The sequence below is a fragment of the Aulonocara stuartgranti genome (assembly GCF_965226115.1).
Source record: "Aulonocara stuartgranti genome assembly, chromosome: 17".
NCBI lineage: Eukaryota > Metazoa > Chordata > Actinopteri > Cichliformes > Cichlidae > Aulonocara > Aulonocara stuartgranti.
This window is the reverse complement of record NC_138953.1, coordinates 35,129,464-35,145,056: the sequence shown is the minus strand read 5'-3', so window position 1 is coordinate 35,145,056 and position 15,593 is coordinate 35,129,464. Positions and strand designations below refer to the sequence as shown.

The window sequence follows — 15,593 nt, the reverse complement described above, 5'->3', positions numbered from 1 at the left end:
AGCAAAAAACTTAAGAGCGCATATTTTATAAATAATACCAACAATTACAAATGCAGACCTTTAATAGTAATAAGTAATCCTTTATTTATAATGCATAGCAATATAAAAATAGTAACATATGAAAATATTACAATGGGCACAGATGAATTTGTATCAAAAACAGCAACCAAGCCAAAGTAATGAATAACACACATAAATAACAACTGCTTGAGAGACCAAACAATTTCTTTTCAACTGTTCCTTGGCAGAAAGTTAAGACAGCTATTCAGCTTTAGGTTTCAATAAACAGAAGTAATGGATGCAGTCCCTTTGAAATGTCACACAAAAGTCTACTTGTGCATATACTTAGCTTTAACTCTTCTCTTTTTTGTTTTGTATTCCAAAAGGTTTTCATTTTCTCCAGAGGATGTCTCTCTTTCAGTGGTTATCGACTGTTCACATTCATTTTCACAGACTGTTGGAATGTCGATGCTGGCCGAACGTTTCTTGCTAGAATACAATGGCCTAATTTTGCGTGCATTATCTGTCGTCTTTATTTCGTACTGGCATATACTTTTGCCTACTTGTTTTGTTTTTAAGACATTTGTATGCAGTTCATCTATCATTGGAGTAATACCCTCTGGAATGAATGCCCACTGTTTAACTGTGTCTAAAACAGCATTTAGTTTTCCAACTGCATCTTCTGTGCATTTTTTGTGTTATAGTGAGAGAACGTACAAAAAGTGCACTGAAGTGTTTCAGCCGATGCAAAAAAACACAGATTTCCAAACAAACTTGGCATTTTTATCACTTTCAAGTCCTCACAGTGTACAAAGTAATGCCTTTCTTTCACTGCAATTCTTGCCAAGGTAGAAATGTCTGTTTCCATGTTTGGATAGATGTCATTGTCAGCCTCTGCTAATTTTGCAAGTAACACTAGATGCTTGCAAAGAAGTCCTCGTAAGCCATATGTACAGTTGCAGTAGGACTCAACAGGGCAGACATCATACACCATGTCTTCTCTTGACTCAGATGGGACTTGATATGCATTAACTCCATGGCTGTTCTTGACTGTAATTTTAAGAGCCCAACCACTTTCCATCAGTCTTGAAGCAGAGTCTGAAACTTGAGACAAGGTGTCAGCAAACCTGTTTTTCATGCGGCCCACATCTTGCAGGGTTTTTATGACTGACAAGTAGTCGTCGGCCTTCCCTAGGAGCACTTCAATCAGATCATCCAGACGCCTATTCTTGTAGCCAGATAAAAACTGGTATTTCAGGCGGTGGAAAAATCTGAAAAACAGTTATTTGAAATGATTAGTAACTGTAATTGAAGGAATTTAAAGTTTTAATCAAGACTGTATTATTTTTTTAAAAATTGGAATACCTATTGCACACGTCTTTTATAAAGGAATGCTCTGTGCCGGTTTAGCTGATTTAGGCAAATCCACCTACTCTGTTTTTTGTTGTGATAACATAAAAAACGCTGCTAGAATTTAAAGGATTTGCCTAAAACCTGTTCTGGCAATGACATGACGAACCTACTCAGTTTAGCCTCTTGGATTAAAGCATAATATCTTTTTTTCAGCAATACAATTGAATGAGGTCAAAATAATAAATCATACCTTTCAATCACATTGTTTGTTTCAGAACGAGCGTGACTGAAGCGACGGCCGTAGTCACACCACATGTGGCCAATGCCTTCCCAGTGCTTCTGAAAATACTGGCACACCAAAGGGTATTGCTTAAATGTCTGGCAGAACTCTGCTGATGTGGCTTTAAAGTCGTCCTCCTAAGAGAATTGGATGCAACAGAATATATTTCAATCCATTTAACAGACCTATTGAAATCTTTAATATTATGTATTGAAGCCCTTTTCCTTTTATTGAATAACATTAAGAATTTTAAGTTATTAATAATATGTCGTGTTTTTGTATTAAGAAGCAATTATTTCTTCCCTTACAATGGCTAAGAAGGAACACTAAACCTATAAGCATATTTGGTTTCAGCATCTGTCTGTGAAAGAATCCCACTCACAAGTTCTACTGCACAGTGGGTGACACAATGATGTTCTGCACAGCTTAAGTACTTGTTTTGATAAGCAAGATAAGAAGCCAGTTTTAGAAATTGTTTCAAAAATCTATTTTGTATCTCTCTGTAACTTTTTTTAGCAACTGAAAGTTATTATGCTCTTAGTGTAATCAAGAAATCAAAATGTGAAATAGACAAATTACACTTACAGATGTGCAAGCTTTCAGCTTACAAAAGAAAGAAATGATTTCATTTCTCTTTTGGGTGTTAGAAAGCCCATGGACCCCGGACTCTGATTTTGAAAGCCATCGATTAACAGCCTGTGAATGTAAGAGAAAAAAAGTTAATCTGGAGAGAGAGACAGAGGAGCAGCTGTACAAAAAGCATAAAAGAAAGCTGACGTCCAAAAATAACTTTGTCACTCACTGGACAAGAGGACCTGTGCATTACAGAAATCAACCAGGCAAACATATTTTTAAATGTCAAAAAGAGCTTTGGGAAGCAGCCACCAGAAGATGAGTGCACTGTGGTCTTAAATGGATGGACATAGTCACTCAACATTTTATCCCTTTATATTCATTAACCTGAGTAGGTGAATATCACAATGAGGCAATTCATAACAACAGGACCCTGTTGTAAAAATGTGTTTCAGGTGCATCTTAGACAACGTGAAAAGAAAACAATGTGGTTTACCTGCAAGACATGGTACCAGCATAGAAGGATAGCTGACTCTGGAAAAACCTTCTGCAAAGCATTTATTTCCGCAAAGTCTTTGTCAACCATAAATGCTCTACAGAAAAAAAGAAAACACTAAATGAGATTAAACAGTATGAAAATGTTTTTGCTATCTCAAAGCACCACTTCAATGCCAAATTAAACATTTCAACTCACAAGTAGATATATAAAATACTGCATACAGCCTATAGGAATAACTTTAACAACTGGAAAGGAAAGTTTTTTGCAGCCCATGCTGCAGCTATAGCATTAGATTCTGGCATGTTATAACTTTTTTGAAAAGGAATTATTTCAAAATTAATAGCTGTCAATGTATTATTTACCTCGGGGAAGTTGGGAAATGCTCACAAACTATTCCAAGAACAGTTTCCAGGGTTTTCTGACTTTCGTTGCTGACAATAGCATAGGCCACAGGGACTCCATGCCCATGATCATCTCTTACAACAAGTGTGAATAAGGGAAATGAATACTGGTTAACGCAGTGCGTGGTGTCAACAAATACTAACTGTTTTGCATAGTTCTCCATGTTTGATTTCATTACAGGTGTCTGCAAAACAATCATTAGTTCTTGGTCAGATGTGTATGGTTGATAGAAGAGAACATGTTCTTGATGTTTTCCATTAAGTAAGGTATGTACACTTTGACTGTCTCCACAGTTAAAGTGCTTCTTCCTCATCATGCAGGTTCTAACACTGTCAATGTCACGTGGTGTGACAAAATGCTCTCTGTTGTGAAGATCTCTGTGTCCATGTTCTTTGGCCCATTTATGACATTCGGTTAGTATGATGGCTGGCTTAGTTCCAAGGGAAAGCAGTTCCTCAATCTTCCTCCTCAAATCACTGGAAATATTGTTGAAATGTGCGTCTTTTGGGTCCGAAGGATCATGCCCATCATGCTTATCATATGTACGCTGCACGATGACTGTGTGGTCTTTCCAACATTTGAGTACTTTAAATGAAACATAGGCCTTACAGCCCACTGCTCTGTAGCTGTTTCGACTTTTTTTCCCAGCTCTGATGCAGTTGAATTTGTAATAGTCTCTTTTCCTGTCTTTACCTGAGGCAACATTTAAACATTTATAATGTCCATGAAGGGTTAATGAGTTCAATTTTTCTAACACAACACTGAATGGGTCCTCCTGGCATTGTGACACATGCACACAAAGTTGTGTGTCTTTTCCAGTTCTTTTTTTTTCGTCATTCAGAACACTTCTTCTAATTATGTCGTCCATTTCTGGTGGAAAAATAACGAAGGTTTAATTAGTCAATATTCATTAATTCATTTTAACTTGTTGTGGCGTTTTTTGCAATACAATGTAAATATTAAATATAATATTAAAAAAAAATATATATATAAAATAATATAAAACAAACAGGGGCTAAAAGAAGCTAAACTTTCATATGGTATGTCTCTGGCAACTTTAACATGATGTCCCAGGGACAACATCTACACGATGTCCCAGGGCAACTTCTACATGATGTTCCAGGGACAACATTTACGCGATGTCCCAGGGACAACATTTACGCCATGTCCCAGGGACAACATTTACGCGATGTCCCAGGGACAACATTTACGCGATGTCTCAGGGACAACATTTACGCGATGTCCCAGGGACAACATCTACGCGATGTCCCTGGGACAAATTTGTAAATTTCTGGATTACTGTTAATCTCCATAGAATCAAGAACTCATGTCCAGTTTCACAGCTATGGACCAGTTAATTATGTTTCCAGGTGATAGTTTGATTCATAGATTCAGCACACAACCATAAGTCTAGGCCTTTTAGTCCAGATTCTCTTCACTTATGTTTGTAAAATGATCAGGGAAGCTACTGCAATTTTGCCTGACCCAACCCCCGGGCCACGAAACACCCAAAAAGTTGGGGAACACTGGTTAGCTAATGCTGTCGTCAAGTAGCCTATCGCTAGCAAACAAACAGCAAGCCAAGTGAGGAACATATGTATAATGCTTACCGTTTATTAAAGGAAAGTATCCTAAATTGACTTCAAATTCGGCGGACAGGCGGCGGTTTTTCGCTTCTTCACTTGTATTTCGAAATACTCGAAGGCGGGTATTTCGAAGTCGCAAAGGAATGACGTCACAAGAAGGTGATTGGTCACTTGCAATGTTGAACCTGGAACAACATTAATTATGATGATGTGGGAACAATGCTGACACGAGGAAATCAGATCGTCCAGATAAACACACCCTTACAATATTGACCACAGAAACGTACAAGCAAGAACATTTTAACTGCTGGAACCATCTATTAAACTTCTTTATACATAAGCCATTTCTGTGACACTTAGACCCTGTGAGCAAGCATAGGTGACAGTGGGGAGGAAAAACTCCCTTTTAAGAGGGAGAAACCTCCGGCAGAACCAAGCTCAGTGAGGGGCCGCGGCCGTTCTAAGGGTTTTCTTAAGTATATCATTTAAAACTAACCAATTTGAAGTTTCCAATTCGTTTTCCAGAAATGTTTCATATCACGATTTCTTTTACATTACATCAGCTTTGTTTTGTTTCCTGGTGAAACAAAACAGTCGGCCTATAGATGAGAAAAACTGATGTATGCAACTTGATGGCAACTTGGCTGATTTAATTCCAAGGCTAGCAAAGCTAATCCTGCATTTTTAAACTCTTTACACATGGCTTTGAAAATCACCTCATGGAAGTTTTTGAACTTCTCTAAGGGGATTTTATCAATATCATCCTTGATTTTAGCCCAGATGTTGTTGGTATGCTGGTTGTAGATGTCTGAAACTCTTTCCAGACTGATGACTTTGCCTGATTTTTTTACGGCTTGCTTAACGAGTTCTGCCATACAGTTTTCCACCAAAGATCTGTATTTTTCTTTGTTATCTACAGCCTGCATGGTGGCACGGCGGCCTTTGTCGATTGGAATTCTGCGCTTGGCAGTTTTTGGGGTTTTTTGCGTTTTCGTTTGTAATCGAAACCTAAATTGAAACGAAGGTTGTTGAAGTGTGAAATATTCCTATAATCGTTAATGACATTAACGTTACCACTTCCATAATTATGTATTGTGAGGTCCATTAGCTCATGGATGTGATCACTTCCATAATTATGTACTGTCACACCTGTGTGATCAATGTTGATATCTGCAACATGATAAATGACATATTCTAGATTACTCAACTCCTGCTGCAGCTGTGTAAAACTGTTTTGCATTTCGTCCTGGAATGGCCTCACATAATTTGCTACGGCATGTCTCCTGACACTGTCTGAGTTAATCCGAGCTCTTCTGCGGGACATTGTGTTTAATAATAATAATAGAACTACCTTCTATTTATAGAGTTGCTAATTATTTGGTATTATTGCAGCAAACCAGCCTATGAAATGGATGAAACACATCGTGACCGGGTTCCAGCGCTACACAAGGGACCTGCTTCAAACATACCACCATGCCAATCAGATTACATCTTCCATGTGAGGGTGAAGAGGTGACCCTTCTGGATGGTGAAGGTTTGCTGCGTTTGGTGAACAGTGTGGTAGTAAAACCAGGGAAAAATAAAACTGGCTCCTGTTAAATATTCTTAAGTCTTGTGCTGTATAAATAGTGGTATTTTTTCAAAAGATACAGTAATTAAAGTAATGTTAGTAGTGGGTGATATCATGTAAACACTGTCATGATTCTGTGTAAACATTTTGTCATTTGTAAACTATAAATGACATGGATTCTACATTGTAACTGATGTGATGTTCTACAAAGTGGTTTTAATTAAAAAAAAAAAAAGAGGCAAAAATTTGTTTGTTTCTTTATTCAACTTTTGAACAGTGGTACTCAGTCAGTACATATTCAGTAAATGCAAATTATTTACATGGCAGTGCACTACAGGAATGAATGTAGACCCCTAGATAAAACATTTTGGGTCATTCCCAAAACCCACAGCTTTACTGTGTTACAGCAAAGTATCCAATAGCAGTGACAACTCCTCCACAGTAGCAGGTGGGATTTTTCTTTTTTGAGGACGGCTCCTTTTACCTTTCAATACGGATGGTCTGTTTATGTTTTGATCAAGAGCCTTTTTTTGGGCAGCTGAATAGGAGAGGTCTATCTTATGGCCAACCTCTGGCTGTATCTTGGTCATATTACCCAGCAAAACCCAGTATGCAGGTTCATCTGTAACAGTCCTTGTGCCACGGATCTGCACTGTTGCTTCTACATTAAACAGAAGAGCAGCGACATGGGTGCAGGTCTCCGCAACTCCGGCCATACAGATGCAGTGTGCGGCTTCAGCCTTCCCTGTGATGCTCATCATGGCCCATGGCTGCAATGCTGGTTCATTCAGTCTTTGAGAGTGCAGTACTTGAAACACACACGGACAAAGTTAATTTAAAGACAAGAACTAATGAGCCAAGGCCGACATAAATGTGTATTATCTACTTTATCATAAATGTAACAAAGTGTTTAGAAAGTTAGCACATACATGTAATTCTTCATTTTTTTATGTATCCATTTATAGAACGCTGCATGTTATATTCTAAATCTGCCTGCAGAAAATGAACCTACAGTATGTAATGCAAGGATGTCATCACTTTTGAGATGGAGAAAGCATAAAGTGACAATTATGAATCACAGATAAGGAGATTCTGCAGGTCATTAATCAATGTATAAAACTAAAATAAAATGTATTTTTAGTGACACAGGATACAAACATGGAAGCAAGATGTATAATTAGAATTATTTATGAACAATATGAATAAATCATTGCAATTTATTTAACTATAAAGAATAACTAAATTCTTCAGCACAATGAACTCACTAAGTTATCCCTCTAACAGAGCCTCCACATGTTCTCACTCTAATTTCCCCCTGATGAATGAAGTTATGCTACACTAATCTGAATGTTCAGAGGGAAATCAAACGCATTTCACTCGCAGTACTCAAGCTGACTTACCTTTGTTTGAATGACGACTTGTACGTGCTGACTCCACAGACAAGGTACGAAAATATATCAGGCTACGTCAATAGCGGTTGGTCTTCAGGGTTTCTACTCCGCGGCCGCATTTCATACGGGTCCACATTTCCAATGCACGCTATTTTCTGCAAGTACCGCCGCTTCGCCTCTGGACGCAATCGGTCTCTATACAGTCCATTCTCTTTTGACCTATGCGTTGTTCCCCACCCCCCTAAATTTCAGAGCCCCCAGTAATAATAATAATAGTAACAATTCAAATAGCTGGGGCTTGATCAACCCTACCTGGGTCACCTGGGAAAGGGGGTCTGATTGTTGAAAGGCCCGAAAACCTCTGTGACTGCCGTCAGCAGCAGTTATGCAGATTAAAATAATTTTATTGTTTAAGTTATAATAAATGAAGGTGCCTGTGTGGGCGTGTCCCACTACCTCTTCTGCCTGAGGTGCCACCTTTCCCTTTTGTGCAGCTGACTCTCGTCAGTAATTAAAGAGATTTAAGCCCAGGGAAAGGTGAGTTCTGGGCCAGAGTGCCATGTGAGTGGTTACAGTTAGTGAGCTGCTCTTTTTGGCTTACGTTTTACTTTATTGACCAACGCCTGAGTTTTGTTTTTCTTAAATGGTGATAGCGGCTTGTCCGTCTCTTTTAGTTGAGCTACTTTAATAAAACTCTTTAATTTAACCCTCATGCCTTCTTGTCTCCTTTTTCTGACCCGGACACTTTTTGTTACTTCCCCCTCACAGCCTAGACCCCTCAGGGGAACATAACATACTTTATTTTAATATATCAGATTTAATGTATACATTGTTGGTTTAAAAATATACTTAACGGTTTTACAAAATGCTTCCAGGATGGAACCAATGTTCAGTCTGTTTTCCACCTGTGGGAAGGAGTGCACACTGCAAGATGCGTTTTCATTAACCCCCGAAGTTAATGCTGCCAAATAGGTATGCAATTTGTATTTTATATGTCGTAGTAGAAAAATGTTTGTTTGTGACAGAACTGTCGAGTTTATGGTAGTCACGTGTAATATGTTAACATTTTGTAAAGGTCAAATTGTGAGTGTTTTTGTTTTTTTAATAATGTGCTTTATTGTTTATTCTCTATGAAAACAATTTATTGTGGAAATTGATTATTTTATGTTGTTTGTACAGTTCTCACAGCATCGTTGGTGGCACCTGTGTGTAATAAATGCCAGTAAAAATCAAGAATGCCTTGTGTCTGTTTTTCAACTTGGAGTGAGTTACAACCTCCTATGACCCAGGTTACGTCACTGATGATATGTCCAGGGGTACCAGACGATGTATCATAAACTACCTGCAGACCCAGAGTGTTACTGAGCAAACCTACAGAATCTTGAGCTGGAGTGGGGCACAGATTAAGTGTTCAGCAGTCATTCATTCATATCAGTCATGGTGGCTAAACTCTCAGGTTGGTAATAAATGTATTACCTGTATAAGAAAAAGCATGTAAACAAATGAGAGCTTAACAGTACCTGTTATGCCTATTATAGCTGTTAGCTAAAAACGCTAATTTAGCTTGGTTTGCCTTTGTTTCAGCTTTGACAAACATGATCGACTGTTCCCATTAGAATTCCAGTTATCATCTTGTACCCCCTGAAAGTCCTGTATGCTTTGAGAGACCGCTACAGTAGGGAAACGTACAAAAGAGTGTCCAAACCATTGTAATTTTGGCTTATTTCTGTCTTATATAGTATCCTGACTCCTTAGCTAACTTAATAACTTTAGCTAAAGCGAACAGTCTAATTCACAGGTGTTGAACTCCAGACCTTGAGAGCTGGTGTCCTGCAGGTTTTAGATGTGCCCTTGATCCAACACAGCTGATTTAAATGGTTAAATTACCCCCTCAACATATCTTGAAGTTCTCCATAAGCCTGGTAAAGAAACTAATCATTTGATTCAGGTGTGTTGACCCAGGGTGATATATGTGTTGACCCTTGAGGTCTGGAGTTCAACACCCCTGGTGTAATTCATTAGTGCAGTATTACTATGTTGGGGGAAAACTCTGTAAAAGACCCAGGAGAAATAAAGACACAATGAGACAAGATCACTTTTTATGCTTTAACGTGCACACGGGTAAGCTGTTCAGAACAACTCACAACGTGTACAGAGGCTGGGCACTTTTTATAGGAAAGACAGTGAGAACAGGATAAGAAAATACAAAACAAATAAAATAAACAACTCCATATATGGTGCTAGTCTCGTCAGCAGAGAGCTAGGGAAGATAAAACAATCTAAAACAATATGTCCCAGAAACAAGATGTCTTTGCTGGGAAAGTCTAAAAAGATAATTCTAAACTAATCTAACCATAGGCAAAGGGCAGACAAAGGCATCTTTGTACATTTAAAAGAAGGTAAAGAAACATAGAATCATTTTTCCTGTAACATTCCCTCCTGTTTTAACTTATTTTAAATGTATACAACAATTGTCTGTGAAGGTTATTTATTAAGTATCTTAAGCAATTTTTTAATTTTCAAAATGTCAGCATAGCAGAAATGGAAGTCATTTGGTCTAAAGAATAAAACAAAAGAAAATAATAAAAAGAAAAACATAGTAAATGAAAATCATAGTAAATGAAATAACAAGTGGAATAAACAAGAAAAAATAATAAAACGAAAACTACAAAAAATAAAAGGATGAAAACTAAAATGAAAACTTTGTATTTAAAAATGATGAAAACCTTAAATTGAAAACTTTATTTGTAAAATAATGAAAACTTCATATTTAAAATGAAAACTTCAAAAAATAAAGGATGAGAACTTCAAAAAATAAAAGGGTGAAAACCTTATATTGTACCTGCATAAACTACTAATGTGTTAATCAGTGCATGATCACTTGACAAGTCATTTTTAATCACCACGTCATTCATTAGCAGTTATTACAAGTTCTCCTCTAACAGAATTGCAACAGGATGCTGGTCTTCTTGAGGCACGGCAACATAAGCAGTCATTGTAGTTGTTATCATCTTTGAAATCATTACTCTTAGGCATGGCAACACACACAACACTAATATGAGCAGTGCTATCATGATGAGACCTAGAAGGAAAAATGGCTTTGCTACAGCAGCCAGCCATGAACCGCTGAACAGCCAGTCCAGCCAGCCTTGTGCTGTAGCTGCTCCAGGTGTGTGGTCAGTGACATATTTTTGCAGAGCGGTCAAATTCTGCAAAGCTTCATAAATGTCTCCTCCAGTTTCGTATCCATCAGGGATAAAAGTGCAACATGTCTCCCCGATCAGCTTGTAAACTCCTCCTTGTGATGCTGTTAGCAGGTCTAGTGTCAGTCTGTTCTGCAGCACCATCGTTCTGATGGCCTGCTGTTCTCCTGCTAAGGCGGTTCCCAGGGTCTTAGTCAAGTTGATGTGTCGTAGCAGAGCATATCGGTTGATTTCCACGTGATCCCGCACCTCGGCAACTCCAATGCCGGGGATCAAGCTCTGTAAGAATTTCACTCCTCCTCAGATGCGAAACTCTGGTTCCTTTACTGCTTGGTGCCGTCCGTGCACATCCTGTCTGGTAATGAGTCTTTGTTTGTAGTATCATTTGGTAGCTGTAGTTGGAGCGACAGTTGAGGCTCATCAGTGTCGCGTTACTGGCACAGGTTTCGTTGAGTGAACAGTCCATACACTTCCTCTCGTTCCTCGGTGGGCAGAAAGTGTATATGTATTTGCATAGCAGTCAGTTTTATTATTCAAGTAAGCTGTAGTGTTCATAAACTGCCACCAGAAATTAGTGGCATAGCCATGGGGAAACTTGGTGTACTTTCCTTTGTCATACAGTGTCTGCCTTTTCTTCATATAGCGTGACTTATTGTCCCTCACGGAAGCAAAGGTGAGGAGTCCGGCCATGGTCAGGGCCGCTGCAGTTGTTAAGAGCCACCACCTCATGACGACGGGACACACCCTCCTGTCGCGAGTAGACCCCCCGGCCAGGAAAGCTGACCCCTCCACCGGGCGAGATCACAACAAGTGGGCAAGCCTGCTGTCAGCTGTGTTTAGATGGCTTCACTTACTGGCTCTGATGGATGCAAGATGGTCGTTCCGCTATTTTGCAAGCTCCAGTTTTTCCTTTGGAGCACTTTGATCAGAACCCAGTCACCGGGCTGTGATCTGCAAGACACTTGATAGACATCATTACATTCTTCGTCATTTACAATCATCTCTTTATTTTCCTACAACTTAGACATACATTTTGCTACTGAAATTGTATCTGCCTTTTTCACTGGGTAGATTTCTGGCCACTTTGAGAATACATCTATAACCACTAGGGTGTATTTTTACCCTTGGCATTCATTTAGCTCAATAAAGTCCATATGGATTGTGTGGTCTCAGGTTTCCCTGAGCATTATATTTTTGACACGTCATGCACGTTCTGACAAATTGTTTTGCTGAGGTTTCAAAATTTACAGTGTAGAATTTACAGTGTAGAAATGAGAGTTGACAATACTGGTCAGTCCCCCCGTTGACAAATGCGTACAGCCATGAGTCACTAATGCCGCCATTTTGTGGAGGAATTTTGGCAACACTAGCTTGCCATAACACATCATTAAGTCGTTTGTCAGAACTGCACCGTGTTTTAGCCATTTTGCCTGCTCTGCTGTGCTTGCTGCTTTTGTTCATTTTTCAACACATCCAGTGGAATCTGATGTGTGTTTACTGCCATCAATGTGATGTTTGTCTTTTGTGCCGCCTATTTTGCTGCTCTGTCAGCAAAATTGTTGCCTGTAGTAATGAAAGAGTCAGTAGGCGTTGTAAGAGGTTGGCATGGTGAACCGGTTTTCCAGTTGGTGTAATCATTCCTCTGTTATGCCAAATTTTTTGCAAAATGATGCACAGCAGAGAAAACATACTGGCTGTCTGTATGTATGTTTATTAGTTTGTCTTTGTGTATTTCACTTTCGCGTATCACAGCTATCAGCTCAGCGCTCTGTGCAGAACATGAAGAAGAGAGTGGTTTTGCTTCTATTATTTTACTATCTGTGGTTACTGCGTAACCTACACAATTTCGGCCTGTGCTGTAAGGTCAAATAAGTTCTTAAGTGGCTGCCTCAAAACTGTTTTGCATTATTTCTCTGTGGCCTCCTCCTACAATCTCGTGTGAAGTGACCTTCCTCTCCACGGTTCTAGCAGGCGTTGTCTCTATGTTATCTGCTGTTTCTGCGTGGTTGTCTGCAGCCTTGGTGTTTATGACTTTGCTCGCCTCTCTGTTCCTGATAGCCACCTGCGGATTAGTGTTTTAGTCTGTTGTCAACACGTCAGCCAGGAGAATAGATGCAACTCTACATTTTCACTTAAGGCAGTTTTAGATAATTTCTAGTTCTTCAAACAATGCATGGATCTCATACATTTCAAACTTTCAAGTTAGGGTTGTTTCCCATTTATACAAATATATATATATTTAACTTTGCATTCCTCACAGCTCATAGCTCACAGCTCTAAACCTAGGCATTTTTCAATCATATGCCTAATCACTATGTGTCACTGTGATTCAAGTATTGTCACAAGTTCGTTTAAATTCGTTTCCAAAACCAACAAAATAATCAAACAAAAACAAAAAACATAAACGTGTCAGGACACAAAAGAAAAAAGAAAAATGCTGCCACCCGAACAAGGCAGAAGTCTGCATATGTTGGCTTGTAATAGCATGCAGCTTGTAACATGGTAGACTAATGTGCCTGTGTTAATTCAGCTCCATATTATTGTGTGAAGTTGCACTGGGTTGGGAGTGGTTTTGTGTGTGTCACATTTTTGGTGAGCCAATGGCTGGAATGGGGTTGGACTAATTAGAGGCAGGTGTACTTGATTGCACTGATACACTGGTCTTCTTATAGCCCACACTACAAACACTGCTGTGTTGTTTTGTCTCTCTGTGCAGGTATGTAATGTGATGAAATCAGATATGTTTGGGATGGATGGGTTTTGCCCTATGAATTTTATATTAAGTGTGTCGTTTTGTCTCTCTGTGCAGGCCAGGGCCTATTATATGCCACAGCCTAAAGGCAGCAGAGTTGCAGAGGCCTGAGTGACCACTGACTATATGCTTGCAGGGTGGTGGGTCTCCAAGGACAACTTCTAACCCTGTTAAAGGCAACATGTGGAGTGCAACTTGGCTGTGTGGCATAGCTGGCTCTGGCCTTGGGACTGTGTGTTTTTATACAATTCTTAAGTGGGACACTGGACTGTTTTATCTTTTATCTCTTGATATATTTTTTGTCAATAAATTATCTTTTAGAATTTTATTGACTGACATCTTTTTGCCCATGACTGAAACGGTTGGTCAGACCTAGAGTCTTTCTTTGGGTGTGTTACAGCAGCTTCTGCTCTAAAAGAAACAAATAAATAAAAAGAAAAGAAAATGTGTAACATGCTCATCAGCTTAGCAGTGTCTACATATTTAATTCAGCTTCTCAATCCTGTAGTTTTAGCTGTTGTCTACAGGGTTTTGCTTATTGGTTGTTATTATAGGTGTGCTCTATATCTCAGCAATGTGTCATTCTAGGATGATAGGTTTCAAGCTGGTCAAGTGCCTCTATGCACTTCATTAGTTTAGTTATTCTCCGTATTGTCTTCATCTCACATGTCATTACACTGAGTTTCAGCAAACCTTAAGCTTGATGCAGACTACTGCTTAACAATTATCCACCTCACAACATAACCGATTAAGGTGCCTCTTCATATTAATATTATGTCATTGTTAATATTATCCTCTTTGTCTTATATAACAGCAATAGCATATTATAATATTTTATCAGTGTGTACCACTATACTACTCCTGAGCCAATTTGTTAGTTAGGATCATCTTATTCAGCAAACAGATAATTTTGAATTCATCCAATCTGCGGTCACATTTGTTCTCTCTGTTGCATGGCGGACCAGGCAGTTCTATTATAATATATTATTTATATTTTATTTTGTATCCATCAAGGGCTTCAGATGACCTGCAGAATCATCCTTTTCCCAGGGTGGAGACAGTTACCTTTTCACACACTGTCCTTGGCTGAACAGTGACACAGCCTTAATATACCTTATTTATTTTATTAAAATATTTTCGTGTGAATTATTTGCTTTATATTCATTTTATACATGCTGGGCATGGTCATCATGCCAACTGTGTTTCATTGTTAATATCACTTTACAGGTTGTTATCCTTGCTATTATTAATTTCAAATACTCTAAAGATCATTTCTACTGTAACTTTCCCTTTGTTCATCTTTATTTCGTACTTTTTATATTTATATCTACTCAGTGGGGTCTGTTTTCAACCCTTTTAAACTACTACAAAACTACTGCGATCTCTAGTTTTCACTTAATAAGGGATTATTATGTTCTTCCTGATATGGGTGTTGCTGCAGATGCGGCTGCAGGAGTGAGTGATGGTTTACTAAAAGGGTTGTGGGAACTGCACAGTGTCTCGTCTTCTGGTTTTACTAAACTGGCAGTTGAGTTCTATTCTTCTGACTGTTTATATTTTGTTTTCTTAAATCTCTCAGTTTACAGACACTGTTTTTGTCCGGCGTCTGGACTTTTCTTTTCTCACCACTGCTCGTCAGCAGGAGTGAGTTTTAATTTCACTTGCTTGATTACCCGTCTTATTTATGTATTTACTTATTTTTGTTTAAGTAATATATATACAATACAGCTGCTATCACCTTCGCTGGTATTAGAGACGAGAGTGGTTGCTCACACGCCCTTCTACTTTCGGACTATTTCCAAAAGCGGTGTGAACTTTACGAGACGGAACTCGACCGTTCTCTCAACTCACCAGCACGTCAGTGAATAGCAGTAAAAGAAAAACACAGTAGGAGCAGCTCAGTCTCTTATTGGACCGTGAAAATTCAGCTTGCTCCGTTAATTACAACAATACACACACATACATTCACATTCACACTTATTCG

At 38.8% G+C, this 15,593-nt stretch overlaps 2 protein-coding genes across 2 annotated transcripts in view; one reads left to right on the top strand and one right to left on the bottom strand.

Annotated features, from left to right (window-relative positions):
* LOC309691813 (transcription intermediary factor 1-alpha-like) overlaps positions 1 to 15,593 on the top strand; it is a 94,140-nt gene that overhangs the window by 30,061 nt on the left and 48,486 nt on the right. The window lies entirely within an intron of this gene.
* On the bottom strand, positions 662 to 4,862 carry LOC309693056 (uncharacterized protein; the record flags this gene model as incomplete). The annotated part of the gene is made up of 5 exons (XM_082512035.1): positions 4,718 to 4,862; positions 2,703 to 3,977; positions 2,219 to 2,329; positions 1,604 to 1,770; positions 662 to 1,271 (listed from the first exon to the last, which is right to left on the bottom strand). Exons 2-5 carry the CDS (start codon positions 2,790 to 2,792, stop codon positions 662 to 664), a joined length of 978 nt encoding a protein of 325 aa, XP_082368161.1. The 5' UTR covers positions 2,793 to 3,977; positions 4,718 to 4,862.